Below are 26,312 nucleotides of genomic sequence, written 5' to 3' on the forward strand. Positions count from 1 at the left end.
TTTAACTAAAAAAAAAAGTTAAAAAGATATTGTTTTTAAACAAAACATTTAAAATATAGTTTTTTTTTTTTTTTAAAGTAAAAAATCTTTTTTTTCTTTAGATTCATGTCCCTGAGGAATCCTAGTGATCTTTACCTCCTACTATTTTTTTTACCTCCCTTTTCTCATTTGTCTTTTCACTCAACATAGTCTGATTTAGTTTCCTCTTGTATTTAAAATTGTTCGATTTTGGCGCTGTCTAGCTGTTTCTGGCTCTTACATATTAACTGAATTAACTTGTGTATCAATTGAACCAGTAAAGAACTAATCCATTAAAATTTGAAGCGAACACAACGTTTTTCGCAGTAATGAAGATTATTAATATTGTTTGTAGATATCTGTAAGCGCAAAACGAATTTGGACGATTCTTCAAAAACTTAACATTTTTAAATCACTTATTCTTTAAAAATAAAAGTGATTTAAAAAATCTAAGAAATTCATACTTACTCTTCATAAGGCACTGAGGAGAAAACTCACTTTGACCCTTTGACGTAGATGGGACACCGGTGTCCCATTTATTTATTTGTTTCATTATATTTTTCTGCCACTCTAATTGCAAGCAAAAATATATTTTGTTATTTTTTAAATTATAAAAAACAGTCTTATAGTTACGAAAAATCTGTTAAAATTATCAGAATAATATTTGTATTAAAATATAAAATCCAAAAAAAAAGTAGTTTGAAGAAAGAAAAAAAATTTATTTATCAATAATTGATTTTGTGAATTAAAGAAATGTCAATGATGAATAACTGTTTCTTTTAGATCTAAATAACTGCAAATTTGAAAAATTATTTTTTTGAAGTGAGCTGTGTTTGGTAGATTTTATCTTAAACGCAGAAAAAGACACAGTTGTTTCATACTGTATTTTATAACAATAAATTATTAAAATGCTAAATATAATGTTTTTCTCTGAATTTGACTTAAATTAATACAAAATGATAAAAAAAAGTATGGAAAATTTGTTTAATTAGAATCTGCTTCAAAGGGTTAACGGTGCTGGCTAACTGTTAAATCAATCCACTGGCTTAGAAAATGTCATCAAAGCAATCAATCAATTCAACAGAATGGTGGTTATAAACAGTGTTGCAGACGTAAGATTAAAAATTCTTCATTTTTTCCTAAAATATTCGAAAAGTTCCCTGGGGCAGGAAGATCACGTGAAAACCTTAGAACAAACTTTCAAATGATTCGTTTTGGTGAGTGAAATAATTAAACGGATTCAAAAAATTTTTTTTACACCTTCAAATATAGATAGTTTACTAATACTACTTTAATTATTGAAATGTTGGTGTAAAAATTTTTTAAATAAATTAAAGTTTAAAAGAAGTTTCGGACGAGCCAGGAAATTGACTTACAGATAATTTTTTCACGAAATTTTATAGATGTTTAGTCAATTTTATATGCCAAAGGAAAATTATGTCTTAAAAGTTTTTAAAAAAAATTTGAAAAATCATCCTTTGGCTTATGAGGTTCTAAAAATGAAATCTAATATATTTCTTTAAGTGTTCAACTCTTTTGTTACCAAAAATATGGTTTAACTGTTATACTGTACAATCATTCTTTTATTTATTTTTTTAAATTTTAAAATTGTCACTAAATTTTCGAAATTATAAGAAATATTGACTTGTCTGTGATTTTATTTTTTTTAAAGACTTAAAACATTTTTTAAATAAAATATACGTTTTTATGTTTTTTAATCGATTATTAATTGTGAGAAATATTCTTGCTTTCTGTCTCGTTTTAAATTTTCTGTAAGAAAATTTATAATTCCAGAAAGGAAAAAAATAAAAATAAATTTAAAGTCTGTTTAGTTCCTCAGACCCAAATATTTAAATTTTTGTTTGGTTACTATTTAATTCCATTAGCTACCGGGTTCATTCATATATTTATTTTTTTTATCTTAAGCATCCTGCTTTTTTTTTAATTTGATAATTTATATCGCAAATTAATCCTTCACTTCTTGTTCTATACCGAATATTGATTTGAATTCTCAAACCTTTTTACTATTATTTAGAGAAAATTTTTTAAAAGTCGGAAAAGAACAGTGATGGCTCATGGGGGATAGAGCGATCGCCTCCCAAAAGAGGTAAACCAGGTTCGAAACCTAGCGGTGGCTGGTCGATACGAATTCCGCACCCGTCTCGCACCGACCACAGTGTTGACGTAAAATATCCTCAATAGTAGATGGATCATGGATTAGAGTTCCCTTGCCGTCAGACTAACCATGGAAGGTTTTCGTAGTTTCCTCTCCATGTAACGCAAATGCGGGTTAGTTCCTTCAAAAAGTCCTTCATGAAGACAGATTTCTCCCAATATTTGATCTAGGAGTTCCCTTGTCTTCTGGATTGGGTTTAAAATTACAAGGCTACGGATTTGAATATTAGTAGTCGTAAACTCATTGGGTCGGTTCTTCAACGACGGTTATAAAATAAAATAAACTTTTAGAAAAATAAGTTTAAAAATAATAAAATCTTAATCGAAATCATACGGATCATTAAGGTCCATAATATGCAATCAAAATGTGAAAAAAAATATAAGGCCATAAAAATAAAGCTATAAAAGCTGCGACAATTAGCCGAAATGCGAATTTGGGCGGTTATATGGTTGTTGTAATCTAATAAAAATATTAATAACGATAGTGGGGGAAAAAGTATCGTTTTCAGCAATATAAAATAATCGTTTGGTGGAACTCGAAGATTGTTAATAAATAAACTGACATACTTGAAAAGAACTTAACTTTAAAAACTTAAAAAGAACTCACCTAAAAGTAATGATGGTCAAATTACTTGAACATCATAAATTATATTATCAAAAATTAAACGGATGAAACGCTGATTATTATTTTTCTCCACTTCTGTCTGCCGATCGTTCAATATTTTACTCTTAGAAGAGGAGTTTACGAACGAACGCCCTTGACTGGAAGAACGCTTAAGTTTCGTTAAATGCGATGAAAACGAAAGTGATTTATATTATTATCGTTATGAAGAAAATTAAAGTGAAACTATTGATGCGATTTTTGAAAATGGTTAAAAACAATATAATTTTGCTAATGATAATGAATCAGGCTTTTTCTTTTTAATTTATTCTTTTCTTAAGTCTAATAGGACGAAGGGTAATTTTTTTTTCCATTTCTCCACGATGGCACAGAAAATTTATAAAATGTTCCAAAAACCACAACAAATAAGTTCCTCGATACAAATTCGTACTCAAATCCAAAAAAAGTAGTTAAAGATTTTTTTCTTCTTCCATATTCAAAAATTTATCAATAATTGATTTTGTAAGTTAAAGAATTTTCAATAATGAATAGCTGTTTCTTTTAGATCTAAATAACTGCAAATAAGTGCAAATTTGAAAAATTACTGTTTGGCAGATTCTACCTTTAACGCAGAAAAAGACACCGGTATTTCATATTTCGCTCTGTATTTCATAACTATAAATTATAAAAATGCTGAATATAATATTCTTCACCTATATTAATACAAAATAATGAAAAAATATACTTACTAATAGTTCTGTGTCAAAAAATTAATTTAAAATTCTATTTCATAAAAAAAATAACAATTTGAAATGGAGTGATGTCGTTCATTTTAATTTTTACTTTACGCGTTTCTTAAATATAATGTAAATGATAAATTCATAAATGTAAATGAATAAAATAAATATTTAATCTGTCAAAGTTTCTTTTTAGTTGTAGGAACAATATAAGATTATAGTAATTCGAATGTAAAAATTATATGTTATTCTTTTTTGTTTTGTTTAAGCTATATTGTGTTAAAATACAGTTAACTTATTCGACATTATAGTGCTAGACAAAATATAAAGCGGAAGTATATTCTACTATTTAATCTGGGGACTTGAAACGTAAAGATCCTACAAACAGTGCGGAAATAAATAAATAATTAAAAAAACGGTTCACTCTGAATAACTTTTAATCTAATGCAATCTGGAAAATATGGTCCCAATAATTAGGTCAGGAGAGCGGTCCAATGTTTGGACCCCTTGATGTTAATTTTACTTTTTAGGTATTTCGCCATATCTCGGGAACTTTTAAGACGAATTGAAAAATGTTTGCACACAATTATAAAATTAGTTCATCCAAAGATAATGCCGTGCAAAAAATAACTTTTAGTAAATATATATTAATCTATTTAATATTAGTCGAAAAATTTTGAATTGTAAGATGTGCTTTTTTTTACATTTTAAAGAATGTAATTTTACATGGCAACTTTAAGTGAAAAAATCGTATAGTTCCTGCGAAATCAAATTTTAAATATAGGAATTTTTAACGAGTAAAAATAATTTGTCAATTTAAGGTAAATAATCTAGATCTAAAGACCTACAAAAATAAAATTTAATACGTTCGCTACTGCCAGCCGAGTACAGGTGTTTCTCTTCTATTTTTCTTCTTGCAAAAATTTTTTTAAATAAAAATTTATCATTTCGATGCAATAATGAAAAATAACTTAAAAAGTTAAGTTAATTAGTTAATTGATACTTGTAATCTATCAATGAAGAATTGTAATGTTTAAAGATAAAATCGAAGTTTAATTTTTGTATTTTAGCAACCAATTTAATTTTAAAAAAATTCATATTTCAATAAACAATGTATAATTGTCTGGAGTAAATATAATAATTTCTGCAAAAACAGTAAGATGATAATATGCATATTGCTATCACCTGATCTGTTTTATTAATACAAAACTGTTGGAAGATTTTCGTCTCGCGCTTAAGAGGGATTGGCCACGAAAACATTACATTTAACACAAACACTTTTAACAAATATATGAAAATATTAACGCAAGCCTTCAACAACATCTTTAACTATAATTCCAAGTGTTAAGTTGGTTTAACTTTTCGTTTTTTTGCATCGAGCAAAGTAATTAATAATTGTTTCTATTACTTAAGTTAGTTAAAATGTAAACTTTTAAGCATATTCAAGGACAAATTAATGTAAAAGGCCATTTTTATAATAAATGGAAATTGAAATATACTGGATTAAACCGGTCTTTAAGTAATTTAGTCTCTTTAACTATGTAGCTTAAATTAATTTTTCTTTCAAGGTGAATTTTTCATAATTGCAAGTCTCAGCATTATAAATTGTTTTACGTACCAGAAAATGATGGTTATCTGGCCGGCGCCTTCATACCATTCTTTCAATTGATTGATTTGATGCATTCTATAAAAATGATTGCTTTGATATAAGTCTTATATTTGTGAAGACCCAACCTATGTCTGTTAAAATACCCAGAAATGAATAAACCGTCAATCATTAGTAAATTATATCTACTGTTTTGTTCTTAAAAAATGATTTATTAACGATTGTTTGCGATTTTCTCTTGATATAGATAAGATCTTCTAATATTTCTTAAATATTGATGTTTGTTAAAAACAATATTTAACATATAATTTCTGAGTAGCATTATTTTGCCCAATCAGATTAACCCATTTTCGACCAAAGGTGTGCTAACGCACAATTTCAATAAATATTTTTTATTAACACTGTGACGTGTATTTTTTGCTAAATTTGTTTTTCTGCTATTTTTAAGGGCTCTGAAGACATCTATAAAATATAAATCATTGGAGTAAACACTTTCTGTTGAGAAATTTTAACAATACGCTAGTTTTTTTTTTTTTTTTTCTTCTTTAACAAATTCGATTTTTTGAAGTTGCATAGTTATTTTACTTAAGATTAACCATATGTTTTTATGATGGATTAAATTTGCAAATTCTGTAAATAAAATAAAACTAAATAAATGTCCTTAAAAGAAATACTTGAGTTCAACTAAATGATCTCAATGTTGCATATAGGCACATTTTATTTCCAAAATATATTGTTTATTTTCATGCATGCAATTTTTTTTTTTTTTTGGGGGGGGGGTGTCTTAATGAATCTTATTTCAGCATATTTCAATGAAAATAATACCAAATTTTATAAAAAATTTGTGCTTGGCGTAAAATAGGTTAAAACTTCATTTTTATAATTCTTATTTTTACGCCATTATATGTCTCCTAAATTACATTTTGTACTTAGCTTTGGATAAAACTCTATTTTTGGACTTTTTTTAATAACTTATCCGGTTGCAATTACTCTATTGGTGCACATGTGTGTGGGGGGGATATTGTACAAGTTTGCTAGACGATAAATTTAACCATACTACAGTGTAAGTAATCCATCTTACACATGATTGTACGTTATTATTGATGAATTTGGGCAAAATCGAGCTTCAAATAGCAGCTTATTAAACTAGCGTGCTTTCACGGTGAGCAGAACATAGTGGATCGGGTGACGAGGAGTGCAAAAACTTGTACAACTAGAACAGAAAATTGGTTCAAGCATCATATTGACGACTCAGTGTTAAACTCATATTCACAAACAAGAATACTGATGCGAAATGTAATACGGTAGTACTGTATTAAGATCGCGTCCGTGTGATCTTGAACCGTTAGAGTCAGATAGGCTCGTTTATATATATGTTACTGTGGGCCATGAGGAGAGAATCGCGTGATCACATTAACGTGATCACGGTCCCGAAGGGGTTAACAGGAAGTTATTTATTCAAATATTTAAAAATATAGCATTATAATTTTAGATTGAAAACATTTTTAAAGAAAAAAAATTCCTGCTGTAGGATGACAGAAATACGTTCTTTGAAAAACCGCTAAGCTGCATCGTTTTTCTGTTCTTCCTTATTGCTTTCTATTGCATAATCATGTCAGGTTATGTCATCTAACTTGACTTCATAACAAACTTGCAAACAACTTAGAAAGATATTTGGGGTTAACATACACCAATGTTTTTAACTGCGTCAACTATAAACTGTTTGAGAATTATTTCTCTCGTATTCTCCGAAATAATAAATTAAACAAAAAGTATTGCACCGAGTCTTGAGAGTAGGCGTCGAAAAATATATTTTAGGAGTCGGAAGTGCAATTCCGATTCCGGTTTATTGAAAGTTAAATCCTATAGATTAAAACTAAAACTAAGTTTTTGATCTTTTGAAAATTATTTCGATAAATATTTATAATTTGTTTGTGAACAAAAATATTACCTAAATGAATATTGTGACAGTTATTTATTATCACAAATTTCATTTATCATAATTAAACGTATTTGAGCCCATGTTTAATAAAAGTATTGCAAAAGTACTGACATTTCAGAAACCTAATTTATTAAGCTCGCTTCAGAAAATAATTTAAAATATAAAGTGAGTATTTTACATCATTCGTAATAGTTTCCTAATTTCGGAATACTCCCTACACTGTAAAAAAAAAAAAAAAAAATCCCGAAACGTTTCTGAATAAATGGGGCAGCTAAGGTGCATGTAGGACGTTTTTGAATATTACGGAAACCACTTTTTTGTAATATTCAGACACATTTCGCAGTACTGCAGAAATATTTTGAATCATTTCTTGCAATTTCGGAATTTTTTTTATTTTTTTATTATTATGAAGCGTTTTTGAATATTTCGGAAATCTCTTTCTGTAATATTCAGAAACATTTCGCAGTACTGCAGAAATATTTTGAATCATTTCTTGCAATTTCGGAATTATTTTTATTTTTTTAATATTATGAAGCGTTTTTGAATATTTCGGAAACCTCTTTCTGTAATATTCAGAAACATTTCGAAGTATTTCAGAAATATTTTGAATCATTTCTTGCTATTTCGGAATTATTTTTATTTTTTTAATATTATGAAGCGTTTTTGAATATTTCGGAAACCTCTTTCTGTAATATTCAGAAACATTTCGCAGTACTGCAGAAATATTTTAAATCATTTCTTGCAAGTTCGGAATTTTTATAGTGAATCGGGTTGTAGTGGTAGCTACGCTACACTTTGTTACTGAATCGGTATCAATGCCTATCGGTATCAGTTTCTTACGTTGAAATTAAAAGAAATGTTTTTCAATTGATCGGAAATGATATTAAATAAAGTTCTCTGAGATTTTCGGAAACATTTTTGTCGAGTCAAAATCAGTTTTCGAAATATATATATATATATATATATATATATATATATATATATATATATATATATATATATATATATATAATGTTTTTTTTCTTAATAAGATGCTTATAATTTTACGAGTGTGTTGTCTTAAAGAATTTCTTTTCTTATAATGATTTTGTTCAAATATATTTAATATGGCTTAATTCATCAAATGTTATAAAATAAAATGCAATTTTAAATAAATTAACCTGTAACAATAACCGTGCACATTTAATCTGAAATTAATATTTACTTAGTAATAATATCAATATTTCTCGAGGTTTGGTGGAAATTTTTAATAGAGTATAAGTTGGAGTCGAACATTTCAAATACATTGTAAAAAATTACGGTAAAAATTACCGGCACTAAGGTTGCCGGTACTTTTTTTCCGTAAACTCCATTTTTACGTGAACTTGTTATGGAACAAAAAATCTGGTATACCGTAATTTTTGCAGTAATATTTATTTAATTTCAGTAATTCAGTGATTTAACGGTACAGTAACGATTGCCGTAAAATCACTGAATTACTCTAATTAAATAAATATTACTGTAAAAATTACTGTATAATATTTTACGGTAATAATGGATTTTATGGTTGATGCACCCTAAGTACCGGTATTTTATATCGTAATTTGATCCGGAATTTTTTATAGCGTATCGACTCCGCTATTCTGCTTTAATGTGTTTAGAATCCGTCAGATGTTTTCAACTGTAGAATTTGTATAATTTATCACTCCCATGTATTTTAAACTTGTGGTTAATGCTTTCATAAATGACCTTAATAATCATGACTGTTGTACGTGAGAACGAAATGAAGATACAACTACCACACATTGTGGTAATTACGAGTTATTGCTTTCTCTTTTGAAATTATTTCCATCACGTTTTTTTTTTTTTTTTCCTTTAAAAAAATTTCTGCGGGGAAAATTGTTTATTTTGTTTTGCTAATCGTCTTTTAGTATAATCGTTACCCTTTCTTTTAAATCTTTGATAGCTTTTTATGCACAGCTGACTGACCACTTTTTCTGTTGAGGGCACCATACCACGGGAGAAACTTTTTATCGCAAATTCTTTTTTATCTACATAACTAATTTAAAATTTAAAGTATAGACAAAATTAGTTCTGGATAACCTAGAGTAGGCTATGAAGTTTCAATTGCTGAAAAGAAATCTCTAAAATATCAAAATGAAAACAAATTATGATTACACAATGGGAAAGTTCTCTATTCTCCGTGACTTACTCTAAGTTTGCCTGAACTTATTTTTTTTTCTTTTAAATTTTAACTTAATTGTGTACGTGAAAGAGAATTGGGAAGGTAGAGTTTCTCCTGCGATATGGCGTGCTTGTGCTCACTTGATAGACTCGATAGTGCAGTCTGAAGTGCAAACATAATATAGTGCAGTGAAGTCTGAAGTAAGAAAAGAAGAATGTTTCGTTATATTTGAGTATCAATTTTTTACAGTATCAATTGAGTATCAATTTTTTACAGTATCAATTGAGTATCAATTTTCTGCCTGAACTCGCTTTTTCTATACTTTAAATTTTAAATAATTTATGAAGTTGAAAGAGAATTTGCGATGAAAAATTTCTCCCGTGGTATAACGTCCTTTTCAATATGCCTTTTTGCAAGGTTATTTTATTATTATACCATCCCTCAAATAAGATGAATATTACAGTGTGTTGCAAAGATTTTAAACAGAAAATTCTTGATAGAATTCTTCAATTCCATATTAGGCGATGCGCAAGCAACCTTAAACAAAATTTAATTACTCTGATAAAAATATCTAGAAATTAATCGTAAACTTCATATCTTTAGTGCAATTTTGATGAAAGGTTTCTTGATAGGCGTTTAAACCTAACTCTTTTTTTTTTTTATGAAAATGTGATGTGCGAGGAAAAAAAATGAATACAGCAATTTGACTCGCAAAATTTTCTTTTATTATTACAAATAATTTTTATTTTTTAAAATTTATTTATCCTGATTTTTTGCTTTAAAATGTGCTATTTTTGAGCTTTAAGAAAATTGCTCTGTAGGAATCGCTTTAAGATAGAAACAGAAGTAGATGGTTATCAGTTTTAAATGCAGCATATTAACAGAAAAATGTAAACTTCTTATCAATTCAGAGAGAGTTGCTATATTCATTTTTAAAATATTCTTTGATATTTTTCTTGAACTTTACATTATAAATTCGAAAATTAAGATGTATTTTGGGGTGACTGAGCTCCTATATCAGAGATCAATGTCACAAGGGTGAACTAAATATAAACACCTAAAAATTTATAGCTGACACAGATATCTATTGTTAAAGAAAATTGTTTAGCGCGTAAAAAACTGCATTTATCTTGTCTTGGATATCGGATTATTGAAACCTAAAGTGGTGCTTAGGGAAGAAGATTCACCCATTATTAATAAATTGAAGGTTTTTTAAAGGCTCTTAATTTTAAATGACCGCGCCAAACTTCATTCTCATTTCTTACAAAATCTCAACCTCTTAAAAACTAAACATTCTTTCGAAGTATGAAAAAGAGGCAAAAAGAATTTTTTTTCCCAGATGTAAAATTTCTCTAGTGGTAGACAAATTATATATTTTAGTCCTTTGCTGTCAGACCAATCGTATGGATATTTAAATATTGTCAATTTTTGTAAAATTATTTGTAAGCAATTTTTTTTATAATACCGCATCTTGTCTCCCACGACACGTAAATATGGCTCTAGTGGTAGACAAATTATAGATTTTAGTCCCTTTGCTGTCAGACCAATCGTATAGATATTTAAATATTGTCTATTTTTGTAAAATTATTTGTAAGCAATTTTTTTATAATACCGCATCTTGTCTCCCACGACACGTAAATATGGCTCTTGGTAGACAAATTCTAGATTTTAGTCCCTTTGCTGTCAGATGAATCGTATAGATATTTAAATATTGTCTATTTTTGTAAAATTATTTATAAAAAAAATTTATAATGCAGCATCTTGTCTCCTACAACACCTATATATGGTGCTTCTTGTTTAATTTATTATTTTTTTTAATTTCTTTGCCTGATTAATTTACATGAGTAAAAAGTAAAGCATTCCCGCTACAACCCGTTGTGGGCCAGAATTGCATGGTTGTGTCACTGCGCACACGCCGCCTTTATTTCCGAGACAAGCTGGTACTCGTCTGAAGCTGGATGGGCTTTAGGTATATAGGTAGTTTAGGTATATAGGTTTATGTTAGGGGGCCGAAAAGAGTAATGTTGTTTCGGTACTTTTGATATTTGTTATCAAGATTTTATTTTTAATCAATAATGTATTCACCCTCGTTACTAACAATCTTTCAATGCCGGATCGAAAAGGAATGCAAATGGATCGAAAAAAAATGAATTGATTTTTAAGACTAACGAATATTTAATGTGCAGAAACAACATTACTTTCCGGTCCCCCATATATATAGGTTATCCACATTAAAATGCGTTTTCTTTTATGTAAGCTTGGTCAAAATCAAATAATTTTTTTCAAAAAAATCCTTACGAAATATGTGAAAGCATTGTACATGTAAAATAATGTATATCTCGATTTTTTTTTCCAAATATATTTTAAAATCTTCCATATAAAGAAATAAATTTTCTATGTTTTGATAAGTTTAAAAACAGTGATGAAAATGATAAATAGAAAAGAAAAAAAACACTAATGCATTATTCACTGAATAGAATTATGATGTTACTGAATCTTAATAATGAACCCTTTTTTTCCCTCTGATTAAATAACCTTTCTATAAAATCTTCTATATTTGGTCGTAAATTATTTCGCCTTATATTAGGAAACATCGATGAATGATAAATGAAAAAGATTAAAAAGAAATTACTGCATCATTCTTTTAATTGAATAATGATGTGACTGTTTCTTAATTAAAGTTTTTTCTTTGATTAAATATCCTTTTATAGCTCACAATTAGTTCTACTATCGACAACTGTGCCTTTTTTTTTTAAATCTCAAATCAGCCAGGTAATTCAATACTTAATTAGAATATTGCTTAACTAATTTTCATGGTCAATTAGAACATTCAGATTAGGGGAGGAGAGACGGTGCAGGTAAGTCAAAAGGTGCGGTTTCTCGTCTGAGTGTCGTCGTTCGAATTTTGTAGATTCTTGCCATATAAGGCTCTGAGCTCTTTTGCCCTATTTTTTTTCTTGCTCAAGTCCCGCGGACTTGGCGCTGGTTTTTATCTGCATCTTCCAAACACTAAAAATTTTGGTGAATAAAACGAAAAATAACTAGTTCGTTTTGTTGACGGGACGGGGTCGTGGTTGTTTAAAAAAGTAAATGAATGTTGACCCTGTAAGGAAAGTAATTAAGCCGTTTTTTCCTCTCCCCCCAGAAAGCCATTAAAGTGGTGTTTGACTTTGTATTTAGTGCCTTAACAATTGTAATAATTTTCTTCTTCTTTTTTGATATTTATCTAGTGTAAGCTGCGTAAAGGGTTTGAATAAACGATTTTAAAGTTTGCATAACCTAAACATTCATTTCCTTGTTTGGAATTTAAAAACAGAAGAAAATAAGGAAAAATTTGATAGTTGCTGAGTTATTATTGTTTGCAAAAATTTTTGACTCTTAAAAAAGAGAAATCTAAAAGTGACTTAACTTGGTATAAGACTGAGAAATCTTGAATTTGCGCAACAAAATTTTAAAAAGTAATTGTGATATCGCTCATTTGGTGAATCAATGACTTAACTGATAATTAGAGTAATTATCAGTTACGTCATTGTTTCACCAAATGAGCGGTAGGTAAAATTATTGTAACGATATTTGTGGAAAAAATTTTAAATGTTAAAATATCACATGCGTAATATGTTTCAATAAACGATTGAGAAGTTTGCGTAACTTAAACATTTATTTCCATCAATGGATATTTAAAAACAGAAGATAAAAGAAAAATTTGATAGTCGCTGAGTTATTATTGTTTGCAAGTATTTTTGACTCTTAAAAAAGAAGAAATCTAAAAGCGACGTAATTTGGTATAAGACTGTGAAATCTTGAATTTGCGCACCAAAATATAAAATGTTATTAAGGTATATAAAATTATTGTAACGATATTTGTAGAAAAATTTTTAAATGTTAATATATCACATGCGTAATATGTTTCAAGAAACGATTGAGAAGTTTGCATACATTAAACATTTATTTCCATCTATGGATATTAAAACACAGAAGAAGATGAAAAAAAATTTGATAGTTGCTAAATTATTAATGTTTTCAAGAATTTTCGACTCGTAAAAGTGAGAAATCTGAAAGTGACTTAACTTGGTATAAGACTGTGAAATCTTGAGTTTGCGCAACAAAATTTAAAATGTGATTGAGATATATAAAATTATTGTAACGATATCTGTAGAATAAATTTTAAATGCTAAAATATCACACATGCGTAATATGTTTCAATAAACGGTTGAGAAGTTTGCATAACTTAACATTTCCTTCTATGAATATATCGCTCATGGGCTGCAATAGCGGCACAACTCAAAAAATCATGTTTTGAGATTTAAGTTGGTTTAAAGTTTTCATTGCTAAGGAAAATGCGTAAGAAATCCTTTAGTTAGCTTAAACGAAGATTACCTTCACTTTGAGTTATGAGTTCTGCTAGGATTGCTGCTGAAAAGAATGTGCATTTTCATATTTTACACCTGTTCTTAGTCCAAAACGCGTTTTTTTTTAGTAGTTGTGCCACTATTTCAGTCCATGAGCGATATATAAGTCTAAGATAGGCCATGCTTATAAGTCTTGCGGCGGCACACCTAAGTCTATATGCCACTAGATATGGTGATTTTATTCCACCATTAAACTTTACATAAATATTTAGAAACATCATGTGTATTACTTGAGCCGGTGATTAGTGGTGCAAAGCTGTCATTTTTGAAGATCTGGTGGACGGCTCTGCTTCAGATCGATACATTCCACGTTGTCTGGGAAGTAAAAGTGTTTTGTGCTCAATGTTGATGAGATTACCGCAATCGTGCCGTTGGTCACGAAATTGTGAAGCCTTATTCTCCATCCATCTCCCTGCCCACAATGGGCTTTTGTTTTGCCTTTTCTGTAATGCTTTATATGTATATGTGTTAATATTATTTTACAAAAAGGAGGTACCTTGCAATAAAGCAATTATTGTAACATTCTTCGTGAAAGAATTCCTGTTGTGTTAGTCTTACTAATCCACAATTAATTAAAAACTTATGTAATCTCGATTTTAATTTTAACTCAGTAATTTTCGTAGTTTTGTTTATGTTTGTAGTACAGAAGTAAAGTACTAAAATTTGCGAAATATTTTGAAAAATTTAAATTTTTAAAAATTATCATCAAAAAAAAATTTTTTTGTGCTTTTTTTGAACCTCATAGTTTTTTTTTTTTTTGTGCTGATTTTTTTAAATTTTTTCCACTATTGAAAAAAATTTTAAGCTTCGTAATTAAAAAAATTAAAGTGGCAAAAAATAATTTTTTTTTAATTAAAAAAAATCAATATTTTATGTTCCACATCGGAAAGGCATCTACATTTAAAAAGTAAACTCTGAATTTGCATTTATTTATTGATGTTTCAAATTGCTGAAAAAATGTTTTGTTATTTTTCCTTCCTCAGAACAACCATTACTTTTTCTTGATATTGCATGCGCCAATTTCTTTTTTGGGTTCAAATTAATCCTCAAAACGAATTCTCGAAGTTTTGCTCTTTTAATTCTGAAAATTAATTAAAAATAGGAACTTTTTTTTATCACTTTGTGCAATTTTTTTTATCACTTTGTGCATCAATTATGCAACTTAAAATTTGTTAAAAAGTTCTAAATAAATGAAATTTTGCGATAATTTTTTTTTTGATGTTTAATTTCATTTATCAATTGTTATCTAATCGTCACTATATCACTTGTTAATAAATTTACTACATCACTTGTAAGTAATTTTAAACAAGTTATTAGCAAGTGAAAATTAATTATTTAATTTCATAAAACTTAAAAATTTAAAATTATGTATGAAAACTTATTTGAAATATGGATTTATAACACAATGTATGCAGAAAATAGATTTTCAATTTACCTTTATTTTTTGAACAAATCAACCTTCCTTTTTATGTATTTAATTTCTTTTTTGTGTGTGTGTCTAGTTGTTTATCTTATAGCTGTTTCGATTTAGCAAACTCAGTATTTTCTTGTGGAGGTGTTATAGCATCGTAATTTATATCAAAATTGGAGAAAATTCAGATATTTATTTAAAATAATTTCTAGAGAATCAAAATCAAAATTTGTTTTTTTTATTTTTTATTTTAAATTTTAAAGTGTTGAATGCAATAATGTAGCACTTTAAATTAAACACACAGACTTGTATCTAGACTTTGAGCAACATTGTTTCAAATTTTGAAATTCGTTTATCTTGAGACTGTTTTTAAAATCAATTTTTTAGTTTCGTCGTTCGGATTATAACTAATAGCTTTCCTTAGTTTTTATTGGTTGCCCTTTTAAAAAGTTTATTACTATCGAATTATTTTTTTCTATTTTACAACGAAAACTGGAATTAAGGGCTTATTTTGAACGTGTTTTTTTTTTTTTTTTTTTTTTTTTTTAAAGATCCCAATTTTTTAGAATGTTCATAATTCTCATCTGTTACAATCCATTAAGTTTTTTTTTTCTTTTTTCCTTTTTTTTATTTTTTACTTATACACAGGTTTTGAAATTATCCGTAATTCTTCAAAAAAAAAGCATCGTTAATTTCACCCACTCTCTGGATAAGTTTATATTCACAAATATTCCACATATGCTTGAAATATACTGTTTGTGTATTTTTTTTTTAGTCCAAGAGGACTAGAAATTTTTACTAATTATTAATACTAAACATATTTAAAAATCTCTTACTATTAACAAATACTAGTCATTAATTTAAGTAAGCAGAATTTTCCGCTGTTCATCCATATTTTTTGAGAGTTTCTATGGAGGATTTTCAAATGTTGTTGAGTTGCTATCCAGAGCTGTGCATTTTGTAATTTTAGCTCCGAAAACCATTAAACTTTAAAGGTCCTAAAAGCAGTTTATTTCAGCAGTACTCTCTCTCTTAAGTTTTTCAATTCAAAAATTTTGCATATTATTATATGAATATTAATGTTACAAATTCATGAATGTTTAATATTTGATATTGGTAGTTTGTATAACTTTATTCGTCGAAATTACCAGCGTGTTTTGTAGTTAGGAATGTTAAAATGTGGCCAATATGTTTTGTTTTACGTATGGTCATTAAGAAATACACTGCTGCTATATATTTGAAGGAGGGAAAAAATTAAAAATTGTCGTATTAAATATCCAAAAATATGTATTTTTGACGCAAAGTTAATATTAGCATAAGAAAATCTGCTAATTTTGAAAAATACGTTTAAACACTCCTTCACTTATTTTACATAATTTAGTTCCTAAAAAATATATACTTCAGAAATTGTGTTTTATATTTTTTGTATTAAATTTTATATTGTTTATTTTGTACTTATATGTTTTCTTTGCTTCAACTCACGCTTTTTCTGGTAATAATTTAAGATGTGAGAACTGAAAAGGGAACTTTTAAAGACTTCCCCTCTAACAAGGACTTACATATGTTGTTTAAGATACTACCCAAAACTGAAATAAGTGATTTCTATTTATTTTTGTGGGAATAATAATAACATTTTCTCCTTTTTATATCTTAAGTTATTTTAAACCTGGAAAAATATCTTAGAACATTTTTGTAGAAAATTGTAATTAGTGTGCATTTTTTTGCTAGAACTTTAAGCTTTTTATAAATTTAAAAAAAAAAAAAAAACTTTGAAAAAAAACGTAATTTTCCTCTTGTTTCCACCTTATTTAAACTAATATTATCATTTAAATATCTGTAAAAAAAACTCCTTGAAATATAGACAAAAAATAATTATAAATATTTTTTTTCTTTCTTGAATAATCTACTAGCAACTATCCCTGGTTTTTAATGACTATGTGTACTGTAATTGTTTGGCAGTAATGTAACACTCCTAAGAGCATCATGTTACTCAACAGAATCTTGAGATTAATATGTTTTTATGCATAAAATATGCTTTTATGCATAAAAAAAAACATAATAGTAGTGAGATTAATATGAATAAAAAATATATCATTGTGCTATTTAATTGTTTGGATGCTTAGTGATGTTAGAGTTTTGAAGTATTTCATATGCATACTCTGCCTTAGTTATAAGTTAGGTTCTCTCTATAAGTTTTACTTCTATTATTTATTTTTTATATTTTCACTACCAACAACGAAATGGCACCAAGTGAAACTTAACAATTTGATATTGAACAAAACTTTTATATGTATATAAGGCATTGAATTTGAATAAACCAAACAAAACCCAGTGGCGCGACAGTCCATAGAGGGCCAAGGCCTACTGTGTCCATCTCAGTTTTCAAGACCTTTGGGCTCTGGGGTGCAAGTGCAGACGTTCCGGTTGAGTGGTCAGCCCAACACTGAGCTCCAGTGCTCAGTTCCCAGGCATGCTTGCTTCTCATTTTATTGACCCACTGAAGGGATAAAAGGCTGAGTCAACCTTGCCCGGCCCAAGGATCAAACCAAAGACCTGTGGCACCACAGCGCAAAGCACTACCACTTAGCCAACGGGCGTCTTGAATTTGAATAATATTATTATATTTAGACCATTTGAATGATTCCAAAACTTTTTCTAAAAAATGTTTTATTTTGCATAATGTAAAAAAAAAAAATTTTTTTCATTTATTGAAAACAATCAGAACAATTTTTATTACTAATTTATTTCATAATATTTACAGAGTAATGTGCAAGAATGAGCAAATATTTTATATTCTTTGTTAGAACATCTGTAACAATTTTGTTGAATCTAATTTGTCTAAAATGGTATAAAATTTTGGACAGAAGTTTTAAAATTATCTGGAAGATCCTCATATCCTGATTTCTTAAAGTACTTATCTGATCATGTCTAAATATTTTTGAAGAAAATCAGTTTAACACAAATAAAATAACTTATGCTACAAATAATTTTAACATTAAATTGTTTTAAGATATTGCAAATTTCATTTGCATCATCATTTGCATTAATTTCAGAATTCATTTCATTAAATAAGTATACAACTTGTAGTTAAATTAGACTTGTTGTTCCTTCTGAGAAAAAACCTTGATTTTTCGACTCTCTACTAACAAAATTATTAGGAAAATTTTCTTTAAATAGGCACTTCTATTGTACCTATCTAATTCCCTGAATTTAAACAGAGAACTAATGACAATTGGAAAAAAAGGGGGGGGGGAAGTAAACCTAATTCTGGCTAACAGTGGTTTGAGTCTAACTCCTAAAGAATACATAGAGTGATTTTTCTTAATTGCTTCAAACATCAAAATTTATTTATCTCCTCAGTGCAGCAAAAGTATTTTTATAGGGTTAATTAAGAAATTATTCAAGTGACCTAACATGATAATGTATTACAATTCAATACCTTTAAAATCTATGAATTAAAAAAGTTTTGCTCGATATTTAGATTTTATGTGACACTTTGTGAGATTTCTTTGTAAAATGGACAAATTCCTAAAATACATGATTTTCAAATTTGTATCCCCAGCATTTTTTCTGCTAATTAATTTATTCAAAAATTATTTTTGCAGATATCTGATATCATTACTGGATTGGATGATTCACTAACGGCGAGAGAAGCTCTTCTTAAATGGGCGCAACGAACAACCGAGCGATATCCCGGAGTTCGAGTTACAGATTTCAGTAAATCTTGGAAAGATGGCTTGGCTTTTAATGCTATTCTTCATAGAAACAGGTTTGATTTCTTTAATATTTTCAGCAGATGCATGTTTAATGAAAAGAATATAGAATATTTTAACATAAAACCATATTCCTTTGTCACAAAAAAGCAAAAATTATTTTTTATTATTCTTTTGGAGGAAAAATAGATATATATTTTTGCATCTTTCTCACCTTCAAAACAGTTTTCTTGAATTTTTTGTAACATTTTCAGTCTGAGGCAGTGACTTATTATGTTAGTCATTTTGATATGTTTTATATTTAGATTTCTAAATCAAAATAAGTCTGCCAGCAAAAATGCTGTAATTTGAGGTTCAAACTGTTAAATCATTATTAAAACTTTTTTTATAGATTGAAAAAAAAAGGCAAATTGCAAATGCTAGAAAAAGAACTATAAATAATTAAAAAATAGCGTTTCTTATTGGAAGGATAGAGCATTTGACGTCAATGGTGCATTTGATACCAATTTAAATTTTTAATTAAAAGTTATGCAAAATATAACTTTGTATGGAAGCCAAAATATAATTAAGCTGTTTTGCATCGATTGATAAGCTTTTTCAAAATGAAAAGAAAAAAAATTCTTAAAATTAAAATTGTAAATTTTTTAATTATTTCAGCAATAGACTTTTTTTTTGTTTAGAAAAGGTGAACTTTAATAGAGACAAATCACCTGTGATAATTTCTAATAAATATATAGATTTTTATGATTACAAAATATTATTAAACTACTTTTGATATATTTGATTCAATTCTAAAGTATTTTACTATTAAAGTTTTTTAAATTGAAATAATGAATATGTTTTCTTTCAGACCTGATCTTCTCGACTTCCGATCCCTGAAAATTAGAAATCCACGAGATAATTTAGAATTGGCATTTTCTTTAGCTGAAAAAGAATTTGGCATTACAAGACTCTTAGATCCTGAAGGTAGCTTAATAAATATTTATTTTACTTTGGATTTTTTATGAATAAGCGTACCAAGAAAAACTATTTTTTCATAAAATATTACCTTAAATAACAGTAGTTAAGTTTAGTTTTCTTTTGTATTGTGCTTAATTTTTAATGTTCATTTTTTCCCCAGATGTGGATACTCCAGAACCAGATGAAAAGTCTCTTATCACTTATATTTCATCTTTGTATGATGTATTTCCTGAACCTCCTAGCCATCATCCTTTTGCTGATGATGTAAGTGTTTTTCATAAATAGCATTATGCTAACACTAAAATTATATTTTCTTCACAAACTTCGTTTTTAGGATTCTGTCAATTTTCCACTAGGAAATTCACTATAAATAATTATGATTGTAGCCTAAAATACGTTTAATATTCTATGAAATTTAGAAAATAAGAAAGTATTTCTTGGTATGATTTGCTTTGCACTGGTATTTTAAAAACATTTTTACCTATGTATTTGTTTACAAGATCAGTAGAGTTGTGACTAAAAATAAAACTTAGGTATTGATTGTTTAATTTCTTGAAAAAAAGGGAAAGCATTTTTCTAATTATTTTTTTTTTCAATCAAAAATTCTAGAAATTATCAGATTAAAATTTTATTTTTTGTTGCTATTAAAAAACAATTTATTTTTAAGCATCTTACTTTACAATAAAATATGATGCATCAAAAGTTTTTTCAGGGAACAATATATTAAAAATGGTTTTAGTTTGTGTACAATTATTTGCAATAATAGCACACATTCTTTCAATTGCATGTTTCAGTTATATTATTCATTTTATCGCTAAATTTAATAATTATAATCCGTCTGTGTTTTATCTTTTTATCTGCATTGGAACTTGTGCAGTTATAGTGTATTCATTAAAATATTACTGTTTTCTAAATGTTTTTTAATTATAAATCTTGTTTTCTTATTTAAATCCATACTAATTGCAATATTTTATTTGTTTCATACTTACGTGAAGTTGTGTTAAACTGAAATTTGAGTGATTAAGTGCTATTTTAAAATACAAATAGTATTGTAATATTAAAAAGATAATAGATCTTAATTTCTTGAGGAAAAATAATTCTTGTATAAATTTTTGTATTTATTGTATATTCATTGTATTCCATTTTTCTGTTATACTGGAGAACCTTTTTACTTCTTTTAGTTAATGTTTTTATTTGATAATAGGAAAGGAATCGTAAAGTAGAAGAATACAAAGATTTAGCAATGAGCTTACAAAAGTGGATGTATGAGTCTTTAGAAACTTTCAGAAATCAAGTTATTAGCAATTCTGTGATAGATATGAAGGTTTGTTTTTAAGATGTTCCTTTTAGTTTTTAAATTTCAGTTCTTTATTTTAAACAATATCTTTTTCTTTCCATTTTAAATTTTTTAGAGATAGAACATAATTTGCCTTTATATGTATTATTTATCTTTATAAATCACTTAACTTAGTCGATTTAAACTATATTAAGCTTGTTTATTTAAAAAAAGAAATTAGTTCTTCTATCAATGCTTGTCTATAACTGTTTTTTTTTTTTTTTTTTTTTAGAAAATAATATGCATTGAGTATTATTTAAAATGTGAATTAACAATTGAGTATTATTATTATCAAGAAGTAAATTAACAATTTAAAATTAATGTTTTAATTAATTTACTTCTTTATATCTTTTGTATTTATAAATTGGATTCTCTTTGTCTGATTAAAATGTAACTGTTAAGTTTAAATTTTACTGTATACAGTGATCCCTCGTTTTTCGCGGTTAATAGGGACCAGAACCTTTGGCGAAAGCTGAAAAACCGCGAAGTAGGATTTGCCCCTATGAATTTTCGTGCATGCAGGTATACGAATGTTTTAAATATGTAAACAGTATTTATACTTTACACATTTAAGACAAAAATTACAACAGTATGCGTTTTTACTTAAATGTGTCAGTGCTAAATTATAAGGTTAATTACAAAACCTTATACAGTAATAAACATTAATCAGCATGATATGATTATGAGACCCCGCGGTATATGTACTCAACTCATCTCTTTGTTTGACATGCAGGGATCCTTCTCTCTCGCGCATCAACATGAAAAAGCGCTCCTTTCCGCAATGTGGCTGCCGACATGGTTGTATTTTTTCATTTTTATTTTTTGATGAATACTTTGGAAAAACTCGTGAAGCACTGAAGCTGCAAGACATGAAGCTCGAAGTGGCGAGGGAACACTGTAGTTTTATTAATTGTAATTTTTTTTTAAAATTAAAAGATTTTGAAAGAAAAAGCGTTGTTTTATACTTTGATATTTAAACGAATGTTTTGAAAGTCTACATAATATCAAAGTATTTACATTTAAGCAGAGTAATTGAGTAATTTGTTATTTTATATATTTATCATGATTATTAGCAATATCAAGAAAAAAGTTTTGAAGAATGATTTTATATTCTTTCTACTACAAAACCCCCACATGTGTTCCACCGCTATATTTAGCACATTAATTTCAAATAAATGAAAATCTTTAATTAACAAAGTTAAATCCTATGTTCAGCACTTTTTCTATTGTTGTTTTTCTTCTAATGTCAAATTTCACAAATTTTTATTTATAGGTCAAGTAATTAAATACTCAGATATTTTATTATTTGATCTGGGTTTTTTATCTGGTATTATATTATTTGGTAGGTCAAATATCAAAATTCTCAATTTTAAAAAATAAAAACATAAATAGCCATTTTTAAACTTTTGCATCAAAAATATTGATTTCTATTTGTATTTTGTGTATTTGACACATACATAAATAAAAAAAATTGTTTTTGTTATAATTGTCATTAGATTTCTGAATGAACACTTAAAGTGAGATATAATTGTTTTAATTAACACCTAAATAGTTTGAGAATTTAAAATAACTGTTTAAATTTCTTCAATTTCATGATTTTTGCTTAAGAGTATTTTACAGTTTCTTGTTATAATCATTAAAAAAATTCTCTTTCAGAATTTATTATTAGAATCTTCAAAATTCAGGTCTGATGAATTACCTAAGCGTCAAAGAGATAAGCAGAGAATTTCTCTTTTACATCGGGAAATTCAGGTACTTTTTATGAATATTTAATGCTTTTTGTGAGAAATATTTTTATAAAATATATCAAAAAGTTAAACTGAGTGTATGTCTTCTTTTTATGTTTATTATTTATTGATTTGCAGCTACACAACTTCAAATTACTTAGTAAAATCTAGGATTGGTATATTCTAAATTTGTAGGTCACATTTTTCCTGCCCTTTTTATTTTCTTCCCCTAATTTCTCTGTTTTTAAATTATAACATCCTTTATTTTCACCTTAATATTTACTTCTAGTTTAATTCCTTATTGAATACATTAAAAACAACAATACTAGAATATACAGAAACATTAAAAAACTGCTGATAAAATATTTTTTATCTATTGAAACTGTTTCATTTAAAAACCTGGCTTTGTAAACTTATGTTCCCCTAACTACTTCCTGGAACTAGTCCTTAGACTTCTAGAAATTAAAGTGTTTTTAAAATACAATAAAATATGTTTTCCCTCCATGGCTTTTGATTCTAAGCTGTTTAATTGATGTGATGGAAATTTATAAATAAATAGCTTTGAAAATATTGAATGCAACAATATTTTATACTATCCTCCAATTTTTATGTATACCTTTTTATCTTGTTTTCCTTGGTTTCCGTTGTTAAAGTTACATCCTAGTAGTTAAGAAAAATTGCTGTCAACCCATATCATATAAAAATTTTATATTATTGTACTAAAAATCAATCTAATTGATATATTTACTCTTTTCTATGTGTTTCAGAAATTAGGGCATCATTCTAGTCAAATTGAATTTCGTAAAGATTTGAATATAGATGAAATTGATAAAAATTGGAATAAAGTTATGACATCTTTACAAGATCGGGATAAAAAAATTAAAGATGAAATATGCAGGTTTGTGAATTATGCTTTTAATAGTAGAATTATGCTTTTCTAAAGAATGAATTTAATAGTTTTATTTATGTTCTTAATTTTAAGTTTGTCTAAATATAAGCTCATATTATGATAATCTTTTCATGATATGGTATGAATGTAACAAGTTACTTATAAAATTTTATAATTTAATTTGAAATGTAAAAGAACTGTTGGATTTTAATATGAAAATAATAATATTCTCAATATCCTGAATTGTTTTTTTTTTCTGCATATATTCATACTATAATAATTATTATTTGGTTATAGTTTTCATTATAACTAGCAAAACAAAATATTAATTATAAAATAAGTATTTTATTATTTATTTTGTGTAAAGAACATTACATCTATCATGAAAGGTTTTTGTTCCAAAAGGTAGTTTTTTAATTAGAGATACTGATTAATAATTAAAAATTTTGTTTTTGATAAATTTACCTTTAATACCTGAAAATCCTATGTATGTAAAATACACTGATCAAGTCAATTAGATCATATTCAGTTGTTCAATCAACTCCCAAATAAGTTTTTTTATGAACTAACCTTAAAAACAGAGCACAAATCGTCAATTTTTAGGACTTTCTGACGTGTAAAATCTGAAAACTAACTCCATAATTTTTTATGTACGTCTTTTTAGGAATTTACTTATAAGCTTAATATCAATTAATGATAATGATATATCTTTATGTTACCTATTTTAATTTTCCTTCCTCAGGATTTTGTTTCAAAATAAGATACAGGCTTCTAGATTTCTCCTCTTTTTTGTGTTCCTCTTTTTTCTTTTGATTTTGAAATATTCTTGGTTTAAAACATTACTTAATTTTTTAAGTATTTAATGTGACTTTAGTTTGGTACAGTACAGCTGCTTCCATCTCTTTTGCCACTATAAACTCTACAAGGCCCTATGTGATTGCCAGATAATAAGATATTAATTATTTTTGTTGTTACTTTAGGTTAGAGAAATTACAAAGACTGGCTGAAAAAATTGGCAAAGACTTTAAAGTTTGTGAAGGCAAGTTAGAAGATGTTGAAAAGCGCATGAAAGAAGTAATGATGCTTTATTTTAAACATTTCTAATATTGTTTTTTAATATAGAATGATATGTCCGATTAAGTTATCTGCGGAAAGTTAAAAATATTCCACACAAAAAAATCATGCATATTCTACTTGTGAAATTCGAAAAATACTTCAAAGAAGATATTTTATAATAACTTGTTATTATTGCTCATTATTTTTATCAATTTAATACAAAGTCCCTAATGTTTAGTTACTTTTCACTGATGAGATATCTTCTCTATTATGATTCATTACCATTTGTAACTCATTAAAAAATCGAAGATTATTTTTTAAAAATACTTGGCTAAATTTTATATGAAATGTATTGTGTTACTTCATTATTAATAATTTTACTTCTTATTTTTTACTATACCACTGAAATCTCAAAAATTTGAATCTAGTTCTAAAACTCAACAAGAGATTTCTTTTCTTGTTTTAAAAATTTAGTTGTTGACAAATAAGAAAAATAATAACTTCTAATAACTTAAAAAAAATAATAATATGCAACAATTTAAATTGAAACAATTTATATAGTGATAAATAAAATTTTACGGTAAATAAGCATTTATATTTAAGATGTATAAGTTACTCTAAGTGCCTTCACATCTGGAAAATGATACTCCGATACAGAGATAAAGCTGCAGGAGATTTTCATGCATTTTTGTTGAAAAAAAAATCACAATCTTCATTCTTTGCTATTATAAAAGTTCTGATAAATTCTTTTCGTTAATTACATATTTCTCGAATATGTCATTGAACGAATTTTACTATAGCAGTCTATTTAAGGCAAATAATTTAAGTTTTTTTTCTCTCCAATGCCCACCCGTACATTTACTTTTGTCATTCGGGTATTAAAAGGGTAGATTTGTTGGCCACTCTCTCGGGGGCACCATAGTAGGTGGGCCAATGTTGCTCCCGTAGTTAGAAGGACAGGTAGTAGAGAAGGAAAGAACATCCATACCTTATCCAGAATTTGAACCCAGTACCTTTCTGACTCCAGGTCAGCTCCTTGACCATCATACAGTTTTGTCTGCAATTAAGTAACTGATGTAAAAAAGTTCAACATTTGTTAGGATATTTTTATGTTTTGCAAAACTTTAAGACTTGATAGGGCCATTATTCTGACCAGTGTCAATCTAATTAATAATGCTTCTATTTTATTCTCATGTTATACTAGTTAATTATTCTTTAAATATTTAATTTTTGATGCTACAAAATGTCAAAAATTTAATCGTAATTCTGTTATAATTTTAGGAAGAGAAACGAATCAGCAAACTGCTATTTTTAGATGCCAAACAAAACTGTGATCAAATTGAGAATGATTTTAAATACATAGATTCGATTCTGAAGTCTTTGCAGAAAGAAGTGGCATCACTAGAAGAGAAAAAATATTATCAAATATCTGATCTTCAAAACAGGTATCATTCATTTTTAAAAAAATTACCAAATTTGCAAAAATTTTTAATTTTGCTTTAAATCATAACTACTTTTAAGTTATCAAATTTATTTATTTCATTTATGTATTTATCTGATGAGTAGTT

At 27.1% G+C, this 26,312-nt stretch overlaps 1 protein-coding gene across 9 annotated transcripts in view; it reads left to right on the forward strand.

Moving 5' to 3' along the window:
* The window catches only part of LOC107443336 (uncharacterized), a 290,292-nt gene that overhangs the window by 154,214 nt on the left and 109,766 nt on the right, over positions 1–26,312 (forward strand). For 8 of the 9 annotated variants that reach the window (XM_043041040.3, XM_043041042.3, XM_043041041.3 and 5 more), the window contains 8 exons: positions 18,669–18,832; positions 19,627–19,742; positions 19,897–20,000; positions 20,941–21,060; positions 22,729–22,824; positions 23,567–23,697; positions 24,669–24,762; positions 26,026–26,189. In XM_043041040.3, the coding sequence (XP_042896974.2) occupies positions 18,669–18,832; positions 19,627–19,742; positions 19,897–20,000; positions 20,941–21,060; positions 22,729–22,824; positions 23,567–23,697; positions 24,669–24,762; positions 26,026–26,189 (989 nt within the window). Of the gene's footprint in view, positions 1–14,058; positions 14,098–18,668; positions 18,833–19,626; positions 19,743–19,896; positions 20,001–20,940; positions 21,061–22,728; positions 22,825–23,566; positions 23,698–24,668; positions 24,763–26,025; positions 26,190–26,312 lie in introns of those variants that run through there. The other variant, XM_071188018.2, reaches the window with a different exon arrangement.

The sequence above is a fragment of the Parasteatoda tepidariorum genome, chromosome 12, assembly GCF_982258835.1.
Source record: "Parasteatoda tepidariorum strain Cologne lab strain chromosome 12, Ptep-v5.0, whole genome shotgun sequence".
NCBI lineage: Eukaryota > Metazoa > Arthropoda > Arachnida > Araneae > Theridiidae > Parasteatoda > Parasteatoda tepidariorum.